The sequence below is a fragment of the Ixodes scapularis genome, unplaced genomic scaffold, assembly GCF_016920785.2.
Source record: "Ixodes scapularis isolate PalLabHiFi unplaced genomic scaffold, ASM1692078v2 PGA_scaffold10__122_contigs__length_95168666, whole genome shotgun sequence".
NCBI classification, from domain to species: Eukaryota; Metazoa; Arthropoda; class Arachnida; order Ixodida; family Ixodidae; genus Ixodes; species Ixodes scapularis.
The window spans coordinates 70178047-70199982 of record NW_024609836.1 but is presented as its reverse complement, the minus strand read 5'-3'; the positions used below and the strand labels follow the sequence as shown (position 1 = coordinate 70199982).

The 21936-nt window shown below is 44.4% G+C and overlaps 1 protein-coding gene across 1 annotated transcript in view; it reads right to left on the bottom strand.

Moving 5' to 3' along the window:
- The window catches only part of LOC8036499 (exostosin-1b), a 165867-nt gene extending 151506 nt beyond the window's left edge, over positions 1-14361 (bottom strand). Inside the window, exon 1 of the mRNA XM_029974101.4 lies at positions 13282-14361. Within this exon, the coding sequence (XP_029829961.2) occupies positions 13282-14180 (899 nt within the window). The 5' untranslated portion in view covers positions 14181-14361. The remainder of the gene's footprint in view (positions 1-13281) is intronic.
- Between the last annotated feature and the right edge of the window lie 7575 nt (positions 14362-21936).

Genomic DNA, 21936 nt, shown 5'->3' with positions numbered 1-21936 from the left:
GCGATGAGTTAAAAATACTTCGGATCGTATCTGGACAACATCGTATCATCCACGGGGACCGGAAGGATATTTTTTTTGCTATTAAATGGCACTATCTGATTTAATACGGTAATAGGGCAGGCAGAAACAAATACGGCAACAACCAGATAATTGTATAGTCAACTGCAGTTAGACGAAAACCAATAACTATCCAACCGTCCGCTTTGCCCGCAAAAAAATGGACCGTCGTCTGCTACTGTGCACGGGGTCGTCTGCTACCGCTGTTATCATTTCCGTCACGACCATTACGGAAAAAAAATAATAAAAAAAAATAAACAAGCGTCGGCACTTTTGAACGGAGGCGCCATGTTCACCAAGGGCACATTCGGCGTTTCCATTTCTCCTCGTAACTGCATGCATCGAGATACGGCACTGCGGCACGGCTTTTTCCGGCCGAGGAAAACGCCAAAATGGAATAATAAAGGAAGTTTCGTAAAACATTAACCCCCCCCCCCCCCCCCAAAAAAAAAAAGTAAATAAATAAATAATATTTATACTAATAATAAAGAAAACGGGAGAAATAAGACGGTAGTTCGAACGAAGAGGAACCAGCTTGTGAGGCAATTCCTCCCCAGCTTTTAATGGACATGGCGCGAGATATCTGTGCCGCTACATCCGCATCTCAAATTAATTGACAAAAATCGTTAAAAAAAAATGTCTGAACATATTATGAAAAAGTATGAAAACAGCAACAACAAGCACAAAAACAATGGTGCACGCGTCTCTCAAGCTAGCGTTTTCACGAGACTATACGTGTTTAAAAGATGGGAGTTCTAGCGAAAGCATGAAATTCTTTTTTAACAGAAACCCCAATCCGAAAATTTTGTCCCTCCATCCGTCCGTCGGTGCATTTGTCGACGTCACGTAAGTTAAACATCAAACCCAGTTTCCCCGCTAAATGTAGCGGGAGAATCGGTGTCACGTGACCTGACGTTACGAGACCTCTACATTGCTACAGTCTACCCGCTAGATATAAAGCAGGAAAATTGGCGGTACGTGTGTGAACTATATACACACGTTCTGTTTCCCCGCTAAATTTGGCAAAAGAATTGATGTCACGTGACCCGTGAACCAAGTCAGTTTCTCCGCTAAATTTGAGGGGGGGGGGGGGGGTGATATCACGTGACCTATATACCCCAAGTCAGTTTCCCCGTTATATCGATAAATATGTAGGTTCACTCCCCGAAACGACTTCCTTAAAACAGTCGCTCCTTTAATACTGCATTTGATGCATTCTGGTACTTTGGATCCCTACCTTTGCCTTCTGGGATGCTAAGCGAAATATACCGTCGGTGGCATCGGTTTGTGACTTGCGCTGTTGCACAGATGTCGCGTCCGAGGCACCCGAAAGAGACTCCGATATTCAGCAATGCCGCTTTCAAGCCGCTCCTCATACAACTGCGTTTTGGATTCCACATCCTTTGCGCAATTGCATCCACCCAGAGCCGTTTATACTGAGAGAGTTTGGCATTCTCAAGGAGATTTTGACAGCCTGGCAACCACAGCAGCGTAGAGTCTGACAACCGGCGGGGGATGACTATAGTTCCGTCCGCCATTATGTGGCTCTGACTCGCAGGAACTCTACGCGATTTCACATGAATAAACGAGAAGTAAAACCATTTGGAGTTATCGCGAAGTCCGTTGGTTCTAGCGGGCAACAAGCTCCGCCCAATGGCCAAACCCTTTCAGTATACAAACGGCTCTGCCCATTCAAGAAGCAACTTTCTCTTAGCAGAAATCAGTTTGACGCCTCCTGCATCTAACAGCGCTGCTGCCAAAATCGCGCATCGCCGTGTTTCGAGTACGCCTTCATTTGTTTCTATCTCTCGTCAGCGCGCACCTATTGTCGAGAGAACGACCACTAAATGCGTCCGATAACACCGACATCCCTCTCTCGGCTTCCCGCCGTACTCGTAAATGCTCGAGTCGGGGAGGAGAGTCGGCCGCTGGTTTGCCGATCACTGACGTCATGCCATGCACCCCTCCCCGAAAAAACACCCCCTCGTCCGAACACCCCTTTATGACCAAGGCGTGACGAATTATGCGAATGACAGACGATCCTAATGATGCTTCCTGCATGATGCGAGCGTCTTCGTGCACCGAGGAAGCGGGGATGTTTCGAGGCGTGCTGTGCCGTATAATTGTTTTACGTGCTCGCGGGTGCAGGCTATCAGAAGGAGGAATCGGTAGGCGTTTGTGCTATAGCGCACCGCAACTCGGAGTACGTAGGGCCGAACGCTCGCGCTGCAGCGGCCAGGGATCCTTCGGGGCTCGATTCCCCACCAACGTTACATCGCCACCCCATGCCCGCTTCGACCCGGATGAGCATCGTCCCGGCGTGGTGCGGTCATGCAGTGGCGTACACAGGGGGGGGGGGGGGGGGGGCCGAAGGGGCCGCGGCCCCCTCCGAAATTTCCGAGGGGGGGGGGGGGGGGGGAGTTAGCGAGGTTACTGACTCTCGTGTTTATGAATATCAAACTTCGTGGAGAAGTTGTAAAAAAAAGGAAATAAAAAAGGAAGGAAATGCAATATGCCATTTATGACATAGTAAAAATAATACAAAAACGTGTAGTTTTAACGTCTTTTATTTAATATGACTGGAAACTAATCAATTAATGAATATCTTTTTTCTTTCTACTTTTATTGTTTCGCGAGTGCCCCATGTCCCTCTCGCGGAGCCGCCAGGGCTGGTTTGTCGTCGCCACAGAGCGGCCCCCGTGTCCCCTGTCTTCATTGTTCCTCGAGGACCCCGCTCTGGGTGCGTACCATGCGCTGTGCCTCGCTCGAGCGCAACGGGGCCCCTCGATGTTTTGTAGCCTTTTTTTATTTTGAGAAGAAGCGTCTTGGGCACCCCGACCAGGGATTTTTCCTTGAAGCGGTGTCCGGCTGACGGTCGACAGTTAGGTCGAAGGTTTTTAGGAGTTTTCGGGGGTCTATGCACGTGTCCTTTCTTAATTGGATTTTGTATTGCATGTGTTTGTTTTGTACCGCGTGGCTCCTATTGGTCTAAAAAGAGCTATATCTGATTGACTTTTCGGATGGCGGGAAAGGTCTTAGAAAAGGGAATATAGGCGCCTAAAGAAGCGGGATTTGCGGTTCAAGGTTCGAGTACGGAAGTTCTCATCGGCAGTTTGAGAACCGCGCGAGATAGGGGCGCGAGTCCGCAACCTGCTGCCTCAGGACGAGAGCCAAGTGCAATATGTGAGTGTACAAACCATTTTACATAGTCCCTTTGTTGCGTTGTGTGACTTCCTTGACTTTCTTTTGTGAGCGGACTTCGGAAACCTTAGAAATCGACACCAACGAACAAATCACGTGAGCTTTTTGTTGGTTAGATCAGGTTAAGATAGGGAGTACTTTATGGTGGAGCAGCTTTCCAGTGCTTATCGTCTATCCATCAAGATGTTCCGCGTTTCTACTTATGCATCATTGTTTTATCAGCCCCGATGACTGGAGGCTTTGTGCATTGGAGTCGTGCTTCATAAAATATTTGTTTTTATGACTCTTGTTTTCTGCTTACTATGGTGCCTCCTTTTGACGTGACTTGTAAATAAACAAAAAGTAAGATGCAAATGCCTTCCTGGTGGGGAATTTCCGGGGCATCATTTTTATGTATCATAATCATCCCAAGATCAATATGACAACTTTATTTTAATTACTTAATAGAAGAATGCATAGTTATTAGAAAAAAAATGAACATGCTTTTATTTTCTCTTGGACTTTCTTTTCTTTTTATCTTGTCCCCCTTTACTCTCGTTGGTCCGGCCCCCCGCGAAATGAAATCCTGCGTACGCCACTGCGGTCATGTATCACTACCGTGCGATGCACGTTCAAGACCCCTAGTTAACAGTCGCCTCGCAACGGTAAAACGGCGCAAACCCGCATCGCCACAGCTCAAAGGCTTTACGCCGTTTAAACACGAACGTCCTCTCTCTCTCTCTCTCTCTTTTTTTTTTTTTTCTTCCAATATTAGAAAGTTTTTGTTTGTTTTTTTTTATTCGAAATTTGTTTTTTGCGGACATTATAATGTCGCGCTCACTCTCCTCTCCGTGGTCACGTGCCGTTTCCAATGGTTTAGACACAACCACCAAAGAGAATCAAAGTCGCGGGTCATCGAAGGTACGCACTCGATACTAAAAACAGACAAAAAATATGATACCAAATTTTTTCGTGGCTTCTAATGCTGCAAATATGTTAATTGAAAAAAAAAAACAAAAAAAAAAACAGAAAGTTGCACAGCGACGTAACTTTTGGTAACTTTCTCCTTTATTTTTTTCTTCCTCCCCAGTCCAGTTTCGGTTTCAATTTCGAGCAGTTGCGGTTTTTTTGTTTTTTTTTTTTTTATATTAAAATATACGTGACGTTATAGCAAAATATTGATCGGGTAGTCTTGTGACACCAAAATAAATCACCTGGCAAAAAAGAAGAAACAAAAAAAAAAAAAAGAGGGGGGGGGGGGGTCAGTGTCCCTTTCAATTACGCGTTTTCAATTCAGGAAATTTAAGGGCTCGCGAACGTTAAGGGTTTTACAGTCCACGGGGTGCAGACTGCAGTTCAGAAAATACGGCACTCTAGCGACACGTTTACACAACACAGGGTTCCCAAGCTAAACAAAAAAAAAAATATATTAGTTTCGCAGACGAAAAAAAAAAAATACGACAAGCAAGGAAAGACACAAAAACAACGCAACCCTAAAAAAAAAAAAAAAAGAAAAAAAAAAAGAGGAGTGCAATACTCGGCCCATGCTCGAACGCAGACATAACTCGCCGAACATGGCCCCCCCTTACACACGGTCGATACATCTGCCGTCGGAATCAGCAGTCGGGACATGCGATGGCTGGTGTACGGCACGCAAACAATATAAGCGGCGCATCACGTGTACATCGCTGTTCCTACTCCTCGCACCCTTACGTTGACAGGGCGGTGGTAGCTGCAAGGTCGCCGGACCAATCAAACGCCTCCCCTTTCATCCCCGTCCTTTCTCTCTGCGCGTAGGTACAGGCGACAAAGCGATCACGTGGTTAGAGGTCGACGTATCATTGGTTGAACGAGCGCGTAGCTCGCACCGCACTGTCAGCTGAAGGGAGCTCGAATAGTTTTGTTTTGTTCGGTCTAACTACACGGGAAGATACAGTATAGTCCCCTTTGACGAAGGTTGACCCGAAAATAGTTTGCTTCTTTTGATACGTTTATACAGGTTAGCCCTTTCATCGGTCCGTGTCAACTTTGTCCGAAAGAGAAATGGTTTGTTTCACCATTCCATGCACGCTGTATTCAGCCGCCCATTAAATAATCGATAAAATAATGACTTATTCATAAAGGGTGTGGATTTTGATGAGACGCATTTCTCATCTTTATATTCTCAGGTAGACTATATTTGGCTATATAACATTGATGTTAATATTATAAGGTGTTTCTGCGCTAATCCCTAAAGGCATGCTCTTCGAGACAAAAATATACTTTTTGCGGGAACAAATTACCATCCTTGGCGGACGTCAAGGACTGTAAAAAACATACTAACTACCAAGATAATTTACTAATTTTTTTTTTTATTTAGTGAAAATGAACATATGGTTTTATTGAAAAACTTGCTAAGCATCACCGAAAAACCATTAACTCAACCATTTTTAGAAAGATATAAGGCAGGGGCAGCAATTTAAGGCGATCTAAAAGAAAATAACTCAATTTGGACGCGTTCCTAAATTTCGGTTGCTTATCGGAGCGCATCTCTGCGCCCGTCGTCCTGCTCCCCGGTGGCCGAGGCGCGCAACCCACGTGCGCCAACTTCAAAAAAGAGCGAGGCGAGGCGGTGGCTTCGCGCCGCGACCACCGGGGAGCAGGACCACGGGCGCGAAGATGCGCTCGGATAAGAAACCGAAACCTAAAAACACGTCCCAACTAAGCCTTTTTTCCTTTTTTTTTTTTTTTTTTTTTTTTTTAGATCGCCGTAAATTGTTGTTTCTGCCTCATATATTCTGAAAAAAAAAAAAAAAAAAAAAAGGTTGATTCCGTAATTTTTGATGATGCTTAGCAAGTTTTTCAATAAAACCATACGTTAATTTTCACTAATTAAAAGATATTCAGTAAATTTTAGTTATCTTGCTAACTAGAATGTTTCTGCAATCGTTGAGGTCCGCCAAGGCTGGCAGTTTGTTCCCGCAAAGAGTTTATTTTTATCTCGAACAGCATAATTTTAGATATTTTTAAAGCGTTCGCCAGAAACGCCCTATATATACACAACCACATCGATGTACATTCTGTTTATTGCATTTTTCATGGTATGGTAAAATTGACACCGCTTTTTTTTTTCTTCTTTTTTTAACTTCAATTGTCTATATTAGATTACGGATATTAAAAATAGAACATTTCACCAAAGAAAAAAAAATAATTCTATTACAGCGTAATATTTCCTTGGGCTACTAGGTGGCGCAAGCTACCACCCGTTATAAAGACTAAAGCTGCTAGCATCCATCCACCCATCCATATTTCCTTTACTTTTTAATGGAAAAATGGGAGAGGGGGGGGGTGTCCCTTTAAGTGGTGCCTGAAACACTCCGCTGAGGATACGTGGAAAGGAGCACAATAGGAATAGTGCTATCCCAAAGCATCGTTAAATATTAACGAGTTTGAGCGCGTCAAGTGGACGCCAAATGCGTGCATTGTACGACAGACGATGGCGCACAATAATGAATCTCGGAGTCAGGATCCCAAGTAAACCATGCAAAACGTCTGTGCACTATAGTTGCACGTACTGGTATCAGTTATACCTTTCATTACTTGATTTTACAGGCACGTAGCAAGGATTTTGTTTCGGAGGGGGGGGGGGGGGGGGGGGGGGGGGGCGCCCATGACAAAATGCTGTATGAGGGGGAGGGGAATAGGAGGTCCCAGCAAAATGGAAAATTTCGGGGGGGGGGGGGGGGGGGGGGGGGCGGGCCCCATGGGCCTCCCCCCTGGCTACGTACCTGCTTGATTACACACCAAAAAGTATGTATCATCGAACGCATATAGTTCACACGGCGCTGATTAAATACAGTGTTGGGTTAAATCAGTACAGTATATCTAAAAAGAACTTGAAGTACGAAATAAATAAGAAGTTATGCGCTTTAGATAAAGTAGTAAGCACACCAGGTGCAATGTAACTGAAGTACTATAAATGCAATGTAAGTACTTTTGAACACAATATTTCAAGACGATCCTCACTCCCCTAACAGTTTTTTTTTTTTTATTCCGGTATTATTTTGCATTTTTGCGACCCCGGAATGGAATGGGAATGGAATTAGATGCCTTTTGCCCGGAATGCAGTGGGAATGGAATGGGCTCGGTTCTAATTACGCGAGCTGTGTCGATTTCCGTCTACGGTCTGCGGGCTGAGGGCGAAATTCGCTAGCGCACGGTAAGTGGCTTTGAAATAGCCTAATTGCACTGGAGGTGACTCACGGCTTGATTGTCCCACTGGTTTATCCTCCTACGAGGATGAAAATGGCCGCGCGCCCTCAGTGAAGCAACAAGTAAAACTGAATAGTTGTAGACGGACAAGTGTCGTTCCTGGCGCCGCGAGACACGACAAAGCGGCTGTTGTAATCATGCGTGATTAACCTGTAGCTTATAAATACGGTGACGAACTGAACCCGAACCGAAAACCGGAGCAAACGCGTTATTTTTAACTGAACCGGAACAAAACTGTAACCGAAATCAAGAATTTGATATTGAACCCGAACCAGAACGGAACCGTAATTTCATGTGGCGCTTACCGTTTCATTGGAAAAGGTTCGGCGTGGGTAGTTTGCTGTTTCGATCTGGATCAGTGTTGTACCGGCGTGCGGTCGTATATTCCGTAAAGACCCCGGGCAAACAGTCGCATAGTGCACTGGCTAAATTTTTCATCTACAGTGGGTAACAATGTCGTCATAGTCTGGCAGACTGAACTCCTGCTTTCTAAACAAGTAACGACTCATTTGTTCTTTGTAGGTAGTTTGCGAGTACGGTGCGTACTATCGTCACGGTGCCACTGTGCGTGCTGGCTGATTGACTTCACATGTGAGTACTGTACTTTGGTAGTTTCCAAGCAACTGTGTAACAATGTAATTTTCATAGAACGGTGTTTTTATTGCTAACGACTAAAAACTGTAGACTTTTTTTTTTTTCTTTTTTTTTAAGATTTGGTTTGAACTTGTTTGCGCTTGGCGGAACCGGTAACCGAACCGTTATTTCAAAACAATTACAGAACCAGAACCGCACCGCAACAAAATGAAAATTTCTACGGAATAATGACCGGTTCGACTCCCAGCTTTTAAACCCAGCCGATCTTCTATAGTGTTCGCATGGAACACAAAGAATTGGAATGAATGTTTAGAAATCGCAAGAATTTGTACAGCAAACGTAAAAGTTTACGTTTTAAGGCAAGTTCCAAAATATGGTGCTACAGTCGCTCGCGCTGGCGCCGTGTACCGACTGCACTTTGTCATCGGTTTTCTGTTCTTGCCACAGTGCATCGAGATTTGGGGCAGGTATACACGCGGCGTCGCTTCCACCAGCGCACTAGCGATGCTGTTCTGCCAAGTATACTCGAAGCAGAGAGCAAGATAGCGTCTCGCGCCACGAACGAACTGTGCATTTTTAAGACCTTATCAGACGAACAACACGCTAACCGTGTATCTGAGGAGGGATACGGTCCGTGTGCGAGGAAAATCGGTAGTTCTAAGTTTAGCGTCTGTTGCGACTTGCAAGCTTTTCACGCTTGATCGCGCAATCGATGTCTGCAGTGCCACCAAGTGCCACAAAGTGCTTTGTGCGACCACCCATTCGCTTAGTAGAATGAGTGCTTTGAGGAGGCTTTTGCATACTTTTCCACTGGCCTCCGCGTTTGATGTCATCAACTTTATGCGGCTTTTTTTCCAGTAACACAGTGTAACTGTCAATGGCCTTTTTTTTTTTTTTTCGCGTTGGGAATTAGAAGATTGGAATGGTGGAGTCCAGTCATTAAAGGAGTGGGAATGGGCCCAGTGTCTCCATTCCGAGGAGTTGAAAGGAATGGAATTGTCGGAAACTCAATTCCGCGGAATGAGAGTGCCCATTTCGCAACACTGCATGGTATCCATTGCGCCAGGGGTAATCAGGGGCGCATCAGTTATTTTTGGGAAATGACGGCGAATATTGGATAAAGTCAAGTGGCCACACAGTAGCAGTTTTACTCTCGCTGACGGACTACTTAAAGGGGCCATAAAACGATATCGGGTTGGAACGTTAGTGACTTTGCAGAGGCGTACTGCTCCTAGTCTGGCCCAAGTATACTCGCGCAGACCGCCACTGCTTCAGGAGCTTCCTTGTCCCAGTGAAATTGCAAGGATAAAAGGGGATTATTTATTTCAGTCTTGCCTTCGCAAAGCTTGATGGAACCACCTGCCTCACGAGAGTCAAGCGCGGCTCGTGGATTCGACACGAGAATTGCATGAGCACTCGACTTCGGCTCGTATACAACAATCAATGCCTCGGCGGACACTCGGGTAGTGGCTCGTGTCCAATCACTGCGGTGATGAGAATTGCCGAACCCTCGTTGCCTGGAGCTCAGCACGCGTCTTTACTTTGGAAACCCTAGCGCGTGGTTATGATTAACGTTGGCAGCGTGGAATAGGCACTAGGCCACGTGGCCGCTTGTTCCGGCTCCGAGTTGAGGGGATGAACGGTGCTCATATTTCTCGAATTTTTGGGGGGCGACTCCCATTGCCTAGAAAGCTAGCTTATTCAGTAATTAGCGTTACGGCGTGATTCTGAGTAGTATATAGCGAAAGTAGAAAAATCGCTTCATGGCTCCGTTAACAGAATCAACTTGCAAGGCACTTCTTTGTTCACAAATCACCACTTTTGTGATACAAAATTAACCAGCCAATCCAATACCGTGTGAGCGTCACGTGACATATGGGAGGGAGCAAGCTTAGGGCGCACTAACGCTCGGGGCACGCAGACACCTGATACATTCACAGCATCTGGAGCGCGTCTAAGACTCATGTGTTTACCCTCTCAAAAAAAAAAAAAAAGAAGTGGTTTCTCGATCTTTGTTTTATGACGTCATGGAAGTGTCGCGCTGTCGCCGGTCGCGATCCTGGCGGCGTCACAGCGGTGGTGGTCGACGTGGCAGACGCCTGTTCCACCACTTGATAGTCCACGGACGCTTCGGCAGCCAGGAGTTGGGACGAATGCGACGACGGCGACACTCGCGTCTGCTCGTGTTCTTTGCCAGAATACTCGTATACGGCAAACCACCAGGTTCGCGACATCCGACGGCGAGACACTCCGGCTTCTGTGGTGTCATTTGTTGTTGCCACTATGGAACCACTTTCAAATGCAAAACGTCCAAAAAATGTTGGACACGTTTTGTGTTCGTCCCCTTCTTCGTCCGTCGTCTCCGATTTTTTTTTTTTTTTTTTTTTTAAGTATGTGTAACATCATTTAGCTCGCCTGTTTACTTGCCCTTTCTTCAACCAGCCTGAGGTGTTGACTGAGTGAGTAAAGGCTCAACTCGGCAAACATCCCGCACGACTCCATCTGTGGAAGTGACGCTGAAGGCACGTTGTCCTCCTAGACCAGCACTCTGGGTCCCAGACCAGCTTGGTCCAACTATCAAACCAATATACTTTTTTTTTTCTCAAATGAGCATATTGCTTCCGAAAAACATACCGCGTGGGTGGTGGTGAGTACGTCCCGGGAAATGCGCTCGGTATAAAAGCACGCATACATGCTTACGACACAGCTGAAGGAGACGTATTCTTATTTTGCCCGTTCAGTTCTCGAACAGATGATGCGCAGGATGGGAACCCAACAACTCCGTGTCTTTCTGATAAATTCGGATATAAAACGTATAATTCGCGTCCTAGTTTCTAAGTTGTTTCAATCCGTACAAAAACTTTACTCGAAAGAAAAAAAAAAAAAGAAAGAAAGTCTAAACGTAAGGTCTAAAGAACATACAAAGACATAACGATCGGCGACGTGTGTGGTCTCTCGATGATCTTCTTTTATATTTCCTAAGCTCGTTAGCTACCCTTAACGAGCAATGGGATAATTGGTGGCCTCCGGAAATGGTCGCGTTCGACTCGCTTAGACAGAAGTGTACCACACGGTCAAGGTCCCAGTAGCCGCAATTTTTTTCTTTCTTTTCTTTTGTTACTGAAGGGCAACTTTTAATAGTCACTGATTTTCCTCAAAATTGGTTCAACACATTAATAGACACATCTGAACTACTTGAAGTACAAAGTAAATGAGAGACTATATGTACTTAGTAAAGTAATAAGTATACCGGAAGCAATGTACTTGAAGTAAAGCACTATAACCACAAATGTACTTTCGAAGTAAAGAACAAAGTGAATGAGGATCTTTTATGATACCCTTTTATTCCCCCAATTATTATTAGTATTATTATTTAACTGGCATGCTATGGTTTAGGGATAATCGGGGGTGCATCAGTTATTTTCGGAAATGGCGGCGAATGTTGGATAAAGTCAAGTTGCCACAGAGTATGTGTTTTGCTCCCGCTGACAAATTATTTAACACAGTCAACTTATAATGCCCCTATCTGTACTTCAATCACAGAAATAACCAGTTGAGCGGTGCGTCGTCTAGTACTCGCGCTTCTTGGTGAGGTATTTCTTCCCAGTATTTCTTCAGAGGTGGCAAAGCGTCATTTTGTAATACAAATTTAACAAGATGCAATTTGGGGAATGTATTTTAAAGTCGGGAGTCGTACTTTCCTCGGAAAGTACCCAAAGAAAAAGAATCAAGTACAAGTGCATCCACTCAGAGAATGTACTTCAAGTAAAGTACAAGTTTTCTAAACCAACATAAACTAGTGCTCTAAGTACAATTCACCTAGAAAACTTTCAAATTACAAATCGCAATTTCTTTTTTTTTTTTCTTTTTTAACGAAGTTTTTGCATTTTTAAATTTGGTAACAGAGGTTGAGGGGCACCATTGACAACATTGGAAACGTGACATCAAATGGTGAAATATGGTTACAATAAGTTTGATAGTGTCAAATGCTAAAAAAACTCGCGCCAGCCACAAAAAAAAAAAAAAAAGGAAATAAAGAAATTGCTAAATACTGCGCGACTTGCAAGTTGGAGTCATGCGACATGTGTCGTCACCCCACTGGAGGACGTGGGAAAATTTGAATGTTAGTTTTGGCAAAAACCTTCATTTCCAGTTTCAACAATAGCAATTTTGAATTTAGAAATAATAAATAGCACGCCGGAAGGAGCAAAGCCTGGGTATTCTGAAATTGTGTTCAGTATAAAAAGCTAAAAATAATAAAACCGATCTCTGAAGACGCCTTATATCCACTCGAAACCAAATCTGAGAAGGAGGATGTGTTACTTCTCTCTCTTTTTATCTCGAGAAGCCTCGCTATCGCGTCGCAGTTCACGAGAAGTCCAGAAGGAAAGAAGAAATTCATTTCTGCTACGGTCAGCACTGCCGATGGAAGATAATTTACGTCGTCTGCAACTCGTATGACTAGCAGCAATCAGCGAAGCTGAAATTTGCTGCACACAGTAAACACACCCGATCTTCATTTGAGCAACACATACTGTCCAACGTGCTGATTTTTTTTTTATTCCTTTTTTTTTTTTTTTTTTTGTTGTAGTTGCGACAAAACTCTGCTCTCAAACTTTAACCGCACCTTCCAAATCAATCTCTCTGATCCGAAAAAAAAAAAAAAAAAGGGGGGGGGGGGGGGGGGGGGGATCCTTATCGCCGGAGCCGTTAGCTTAGACAAGGAGGCGTGCACGTTTGATGGGTTTCTTTCCTCATTCGTGCATTTATTGCACACAGTATAAGGGCGGGGCACTCGCAGCTAGTTAAACTCGGTCACTGACACGTGGGGAAAGCGATGCAAAACCCGCGCTATTCTTTTTTCGACGCTTCGTCGTGATACGAGTGGGCGTGATGCATCGTCCAAACACGGGTGCGTTGTGGCGAAAGCCAACGTTCTCAAAACCGACGCCCGGAATGATGCAGTTACACCACTCGCGACAGTTCTTTTTATTTAATTTTTTTTCTTCTTCGTCACTGCGTGACGTTACGCGGCTGCTACGGCTCGTTTGATCTCCGATAACCACCGATAACAAGCGAGAAGAATAAAAAGCAAAACCAACGAAAGACGATCGTAGAGTAGTTCAAGTCGCATGGCACGCCGAACTCTGCGTGTGGGTGTTGCAAAGGGTGTGAAGAAGGAAAAAGAATACCGCTCACCGGTCGTAGAGCTTGTTGTCGGCGTCGCAACGTTCGTCTCGCCGCTCCATCCACTGCTTGCCGTGCCGGCAAGTTGTCAGCAAGAGCACATCGCGGCCGTTGTTGAGGTGGTGCAAAGCGTTGCGGGTGTCGGACCCGATGCCGTACACATAACGCTTCCCTTTGAACACGAGAAGATAGGCCTTGTCTCGAGGTCCGGACCCTTGCACGGCGGGTTTGCCGCCTCGCTCGGGATGAGACCTGGGAAAGAGCGGCAGCGCGACATCGAACCCGGGTCGGAACGCGACCTCGGGCAGGCTGCTTTTTGCGAGCATCGCGAGCCCCACGTCGAGCCCGAGGTCCTCGCTGTAGTCCGGCCAGGTGCCCGAGAACAGGTTGAAGATTAGGTGGTTCCTCCCGCCGTTCCAAAGCGGCGACTCGGCAAGATTCACGCCTTTCACGTAGTCCGGACTGAGCGGGTCGCGATCCAGTGTGTCTACGGCCGGCACGAACACGCACGCCTCGGCCGGGTCCGCCGTCGCGAAGCGGGACTCCCGGATCGACCGGAGGACCCGCTGGTAGACGGGCGACGGCGGCGGCACCGAGTCCGACGGCGGGTAGACGTACACCTTGAAGTCCTTGCCGCGGCAGCGCGAGAAGTCGAAACACGAGTGCATGCGGCACCGGCGTGGGTCCGGCCCCGCGCGCCGCTCGGCCCGCAGTCGCCTCCGTGACGCGCACAGGTCTTCGCTGTCCAGGACGGCCGGGTCCGCGTAGGGTCCCAGCGAGCTGCGGTCGTAGCTCCGAGCTCTGCCGCCATCGGAGTTCACGCCGCCGCGCTGGTGGCGGCAGAGCAGGACTAGGGCGACCGAGACACCGGCAGCGAGCAAGAGAAGCAGGTATCGCTTTTTGGCTTGCATCGGAGGCGTGCTGGGCGTCTCGGCCACGGGTCCGAGTGCGGCGGACCCCTCCTCGGTCGGGCTCCGTTTCAAGGCATGATCGCGACTCCGGAGCCACAAGACGACGACGCTGACGCCGCAGCCATCTTGGCAGCCGCCGCGCTGCTTCTCGCGAGAACGAGAGAGCGGTCGGCGCAGACGACGGATTGTAGTTGCGAGGCGCGCCGTCGGGAGCGCCTTGGTCGCACCCCACGCGCAATATCTCCGGTGGCCGGCGGTACCCAGTGTTTCAAGGATAGGCGCACCGGCTCCATGTTTGAGATTTGCAATCACATTCTTAGTGCCCTCGAGTATTCCTGAGCATACAATAGTAACCAAATAACAACATAAAATCTCTCTAAAAAGTTTACCTCCGTGAAAAAGTCAGTATGTGCTAAACCGAAACTAAGAAAGAAGCGTCTGTTACTGTGCGTGTGTATGCCCTTGCAGTCGCGGAGTTTTTGTTTTTTATTTCCTTTTTCCGAGTCCTCTTTTTATATTCTTTTCTTTTTCTATATTTTGCTTTCATGTCACGTAATACACGAAGAGAAACGGATCACCGGAGCTTCCGTCCATTGTCTTGGCCACAAAAGACAATGCCAAGGCGTAAAGTACGAGTGGATGGGGAGCTCCTTGGAAGACGTTATTCGCTCCAATGCCAAGTTTAAGGGTTCAGCAGCATTGCAAAGAAAGAAGACGCTGGGTAGCTCCTGTCTAGACGCCACAGTATGGGGGCCAAGTGCATTGAAGTCAATGAACCCATAAAACAGCTCTCTAATTTACCACGTTTTGTGAAAATATCGAAAGAATCTCTTGCGTCGATCAGGCGTTGCAGATGGAAACGAAAATTTGCCTGCGGATCAAGAAAAAATTTCTAGCCTTTTTTATGGAAAGGAGATAATATTTCGGACTTTGCTCCCGTTTCCTCCTTTGTTCAGTCAAATTCTCCAATGTCCCAGCAAAATATTTGGCAGCGATAGCTGTTGTGGGAAATTCAAGACAACGTTGCTCAACTCGCGGCGTTAGCGGCGTCGGCGTTAAGCTAGGCACGCTGACTAGACAGAAAACCCCGGAACGTCTTGAATTCACTTGACCATGTGCAATCAAAATACTACGTAAAAGCGCAATGAATAAAATGGAGAAATTAAGAGAAAAAAGAAAAGGGGACAAAGAGGTAGGAATGAACACACGGAGCGCCATGTACCACCAGCTCATTTGCACATTATGTTACGAACAGTAATGTTCAATCCCCCCCTCCCCCGTCGAGAGGTGGCAGCACTGGTGTAGCAGTGTGTGCAGTGTTTCCTTTCCGGCGTACTTTAGAGACCACAAAGCTATGTTGTGAATCCGAAGTAAAAAAAATATTGTTTCTCATTTTTCACCAGCTTACGGGCACTTGGGGGGCCCAAGAATACTCGAACGCCACGCCATTGACCAAGAAGCGTCTTCGTCGCAAAAAAATTAAAACAAAAAACGAGCTTTCTTTTTTTTTTTTTTTTTGGGGGGGGGGGGGGGGGTTGTAAAATTTGATGACGTAGCTGTGGGAACAACGCCTACAATGCGATCCTCAGGAGTGCGTCATCAAGCTTTGCAATCCCCGCTGCGACGATATTTAAATGCTGCTCAATCAGTGAACACGAAGACTGCATAGGCATTCGATCTTGGCTCGTGACAATTAATGCCTTCGCATGGATTCGGGTGGTGGTTCGTGCCCTACACCAACGCGTGGCTATGTTAAAAAAAAAAAAGAAAAAAAAACATTAGCGGCAGATAATTGGTTTCCGATCACGTGACTGCCTCTTCTGGCTGCGAACCGAGGGAATAAACTGTGTTCGTTCCTCTCTGACTTTTGTCTGCGACTGCCACTGCGTAGCGGAAAAAAAAAAAAAAGCAACGCGCGTGTCAGGTTATAAGTGTCAAGAAATAATCCTAAGCTGTATTTTCAAACATGACATATTGATTCATTAATCCATTAGATCACCGATAGCAATGCAGAAGAAAGAATTCTTGTACATTTAAAGTAGTCTAATGAATTACTTCTTATTTCTGTAACCCCCTACCTCAAAAAAAAAAAAAAAAACTTTTTTTTTTTTTTTTTTTTTTTGCGGTCTGATTGGGTTGCATGAAGACACTACTTTTTTCTAGTTTTTGTTACTTTCATTCGCGTTCTGATTTGCTTGCAATGACGTAACTGACAAACGAATGACGAACGAAGTATAGAAAGTTGAAAGAGTACTCAATAATCCAATTTTCTCAGGAAGCCTCAAATGATACTCAAACGTTAAATAAAAGCTTTTTTTCTTAATTGTTTTGGGGGAATATTTTTATTGTTATAGTAAACTGGCCCGATTTATATCACGATATAAATTAGTGTACAAATCACCTTGATCTTTATTCTCCACCCTAGTTGTGCGTGATTGAGTAAATAAAAATGATTTTGCGTAAAAAGTGTGTTTCTCTACGCGCAATAACGGCTATCGGTGTCGCTTCTACGAACAGCGAGTCGGAAAGCTGCGGATGATTTGTTTTATATTTAACTTCGACATGAAAAAAAAAAAAAACTTAATCGTATTTAGTCGTTAGGAATGTTTTACTCTTACTTTTATTCTTAACTTTTTTTTTTTTTATTGAGCCCAGCTTTTCTTTTCATATTTTTTTACACACACATGGTACCACCTCGATACATACCTGGTAAATCGCATTGTCTAATGCAAAACTATATTTTTTTCTCCCGATATATGTAAAGCGAGTTGGAATAATTTGGCCCTCGCGTCACACTGCGAAAGTACAATGCGCTGATTGAGCATCAAGCCAAAGCCAGAGAGCAAAGACAAAGAATCCTTATTTATACTCCCTCAAGCAGCTAATAGGATTTCAGTCAGCCACGAGCTTAGTAATCCGAGTATTGCCTCCCCCTACCTCGAAACATATACATTTTCTAAGCACGAAAAAACAAACAAAAAAAAACTAATTATTCAAGACAGTTTTACTAATACTTTGTCCTGTCGTGTAAAAAGAAAAAAAAAACTAGTTAGTCAGAATATTTTTACTAACAGCATTGCCTTGTCGTGTGTTCTTTTTCGTCGTCTGCGTTTTCGGAGCTGTTTTCCACATTATGTTTTACAAATGAGCTCACTAAATTCCTTTCTTTTTTTTTTTTCTTCTTCTTTTTTTCGAGAAAGGTTAACGTTAAAAACGATAGAGCAGTTCGAGTGAGTGTGCCACGCATCTGTGCACATATAAAAAGTAAAAACAAGTCAGTAATTTGAACTATAGAACTTGGCGTCGATTAAAATGTTTAATCCGATTAATCACCACCCTTTAACCCATTAATTATTCGATTGGTCGTTTTCGTTCACTCTCATGCATAATATTTAAAAAAAAAAAAAGTCAAAATTACTTCTTCTTTTTTTCCCCCTTCGCTGAGTGTGCGTGATATAACTTCGATATAATTTCGAATTTTAAATCAAACTTGACGTATAGTTGAGAACACTCAAAAGACACTTGCTACACTCCTAAATTCCTCAGCCGCAGAAACAAAGCGGATATGGCGAACTCCATTTGTTTGGAGTTACAAATCTCGCCCTTACAGTTTACTTTAGGTCAAAGTTGCATCTAAAACTTACCTCCCTAGAGGTGAGTCGTCCACGTCTACGCAATAAAGCGTTCAAGTTTTACTCTTTTTTTTTTAATATATATGTCGTCAATTTCTTTGGGAGATTATATCAGGCAAAGGTACATAAAAACGTGGCTTTGAGATGCGCGCGAAGAGTATAATAGTCAAAATTGTCACTTTCCTAACTATTCAAAGAAACACGTCAACTCATAAATTGACTAAGTAGCAGAGACTGTTCTAAAGCTAAAGAAATGTTCTGTCGAGGCTATTCCAATCTCCTATGGTAAAAGGGAAAAAAGAGTGCTTGAAAGCATTATCATTAAATGAATATTGGATAAGTGTATACTGCTCTGTTTGTCTCTGGTTCTTGTTTGAGAAAAGTTCACATACTTGTTTTTGTCTAATTTGAAAGCGTCGCATAAAAGGAGATCCAAGAATTTAAGTAGTTCTAATTTTGCGCGATCAGCAATGGTCAAAACAACAGATCCTTTCAGCAGCCGAGTGGGGGGATAAAATAACCGTCCATATTTGTGATAAACAAATCTTATTGCTTTCCTGTGAACATTTTTAAGGATATTGCTATTGATTTGTTTATGATGGAACAAGGCTATGATGGCCTATTAGACCGGGCGCACCAGTGCAGTACATGCGAACAGTTTGGTTTCATGACTTACGCGTTTTAACGTTCTTTTTTTAAAAAAAAATTATAAGAGCTTTACATGTTACATATTTTATATGCGCGTTCCAGTTGAGATCTCACGTTATCACGACACCTAGATACTTGTATTCATTAACTAAGTTTATGCCATTGAGATTGTAAGAATAATCTAGAACATTTTTTTTTTTTTAGTCAGGCACAATAAAACTTTTTTTCTCTTCAGTGTTTAGAATCATTCGTCAGTCACTGCACCAGCCAGTCGGTCATCTTGGCATGAAATATCACGATAAATAACGCAGTCGTCTGCGAATAATTTTATGTATGCACCGGCGCCGTCTGTAATGTCGTTTATTAACAGAAGAAATAAAGGCGGAGCTAAAACAGAACCTTATGGAACTCGGAACTTCACTGCAGCTGTTTGCGAAAAGTGCCCTTCATAACAAACAAACTGGAGACAATTTCTTAGATATTCCTCCATTTATTTTAATATTGGTCCTTCCCCTACACACTAAGCCACAATGTGCCCAGATGGGAGTGAATCGCTTGTCCTCTAGCGCACTCCCATATAGGAGCTTTATAAACTCCGCCGGAAAGGAGTTCAGAGTTTACTCCCATGCAAGCCTGATTTTTTTTTTTTTTTTTTTTTTAGAGAAAAAAAGGGGGGATGCAAGGGAGTAAGTACAGAACTCCCTTCAGTACGGGAGTTTTTATATGGATTAATGGGAGTACTTATTTTCTTCCATCAAGGTGTTCCTAGGTGGATATATGGGAGTATTCCTTCACATCCACCTAGGAGTTTCATTGGAGTTTTCTGAGAGTATTTTCTTGCTACCCTCAAGGGGTTTCTTCAAAGTGCAGGAAGTTGCATACGCGCGTTTTTTAGGTCCTGTTCAGGCGGCGAATCCATTTCGCGAAACTCGTTTCACGAGTCACAACGTGCCTGAAAAATGCATCGTGTGAACTTCTTCCATTGAAACCTTCAATGGAAGAAGATGGGGCCCATTCCGGGTAGTTTGCGCCATTCAGCCCCGTGTATTCGAGGACTTCGTCGGCCATCATTTTCCCATTGAACACTCGACGTAATCCCTCATGAATTTTGAATAAGATGACGGTAACTTTGCCGTCGGTCCGGACCGCTAGCGCAACATTCGGGCAGAGGCAGAACGTTCGGTCATACGTAATTTATTTTTGGAATTAAAAAAAAAGGATCACTATTTTTTTCTGTAACATTTTAATTAAAAAATACGTGATAGGCACTACGGCGTAAGAAATGTCAGCCTTGCACGTGGCCACAAAGCGAAACTACGCGAGCACTTGCGGAGTCGGCCGAAAAATCGACATCACTGGTGCTCATTGCCTGATTCGTTTCGGTTTGAAGCCGCATACAAGGGTGATGACGGTGATACTCCTCGTCCTGTAGGGCCCATTTCCAACTTTTTAATCAAAATTTCATGGCGCGGATGGACTGCATTATGTTCATGGGTCAATTCTCCAAGTACGTGCATTATGCCCCCCAAAATAAAAAAAAAAAAGTTAAACAGTTCAATACATAAATGTTGTTAATTAGCTATATTATACAATTTCACCGTTTCGCCTTTTTCTTTTTTTTTTTTTTTTTTTCGTAGCTGCTACGGTTTTTATTTTGGCCCAAGGCTAAAATAACCCTAACGCAAGTTACCTTTTTTATTATTATTTTTGACCGACTAAGAAAAAAAAAATCTTGTATCTGATATGTCCCGTTGTGTTACACGATGAAAGTGAAAAAAAGAAAAGAAAAGAAGATTATTTCTTTCTTGGGGGACACGCTGTATGAATGTTTTTCCGTGAGTAAACTTCAGTTGCAAGTAGCGCCTCTGTGCTGTTCGTCTCTTTCACTTGTCCGTTGTTTGTTTATCACTTTTAAACCCTTGGGACTATGAATCACCGGCAACTACCGAAGTGCATACCCTTCTATAGAATAAACATCACTCGTCGGGCAATCGCGCTGCCAGCGTCGTAAAAAATACTGAATTGCCTGAAGGGACGACTTGGAGCCAACAGAAAAATTATACGGGATTATCAAGATTAAAGCTGGCTTGCACAGCCCCGTTTTCTTACCTTACGAAGCTTGCGTACGCTAATTACGTTGATACCCGAGAGATACGGCCGGCCCGCAAGTCACTGCGGCAAATTCGTGCTTCCTATTCCGCGTGTCAAACTACTTTAACTGCTTGCAACGCTCCGTACGAAGCACACGGATGTGCCGGTGACTTGCGGTAGTATCTTGAAAGAAGCGTAAGCACGCAAACCTCGTATATTAAGAAAATAATAAAAATAACTGTGCTGTGAATTAGTTTTGATGTTTGGGCCATTGGGGGGATTTTCGAGGTAACCTTTTGTCTCTCATATGGCTACTAATTCGGATGATGTGGACAATGTGTTATGTTTCATTCAATGCGAGAAAAAAAAATATCAAAAGTATTCCGAAAGCTGCCTCAGAAAAACGAGTGGTGAGGCCGAACCATCGGTGAAAATATGGATGATTCTCAACTATGCGCCATAAATAGTTGCAAGTGCAAGCCACTGATGAACCGGTGTCTGCTTTACGCATTGTGACGTTCAGATGTACGGCACTTGCCGTACATCTGAACGTCCAAGCAAAGACGAAGTTGTCGTTGGTTTAACAGTTCGTGATTTCTGAACGCAGAGAAGGCAGAAGGAAAGCAAATCAGAGTATGTGGTGACCTTTTCCGTTCACTTATTGATTTATTTTTGTTTTTGTGTGTTTTGATTTTCTAATGGTAAGGATGAATGAATGACACTACCAGGATATACGAAGCGTTCGAGCCGGCACAAGCGTGATTTTTTGGAAAGCTATATTCGCGATATCTAGCTCGCTCTGGCGCATTCTCAATGCGGCGGTTGCTTCCAAAGTCCCGTCAAAAATGATCTGTATGCCACTAGGGGTGCCCTGTCGGCGCTTGAGTCAGAAGGTTGGGTTTAATTCGCTTATTAACTACTTTTGAGTAATTAACTTTTTCATTAATAAATCTAAGGATGTGGTATGAATTAGAAACATGAATCAAGGTTCTGAGATTTGGTCGCGTTTTAAAGTTTCGGTTTTGTATCAGAGCACAGCTCTGCTCTATAGCGGTCTTGCTAAAAAACGAACACACTAGTCATTAGTTATTTAGACAACACGAGTTCAGTCTGCCAGACTATGGCGACATACTGTTACCCACTGTAAATGAGAAATTTAGCTAGTGCAGTGTGACTGCTAGGCTGGGCACCACACAGTATTGATAAAAGACCGCAAGCACGTATGATGTTAGAAATAAAAAGGTGTGGGGATTGAACACAGGATCCTTGGGTCCTGCAGCGCCAGCAGCAGTGTCGCTCCCAAAGCGCTCAACATCCTCCTTCCCTCACAGGAGAGAAGGGAAGAGCATGTCGTCTGCTCCTTGCAGACGACATGAGGGGTTGCG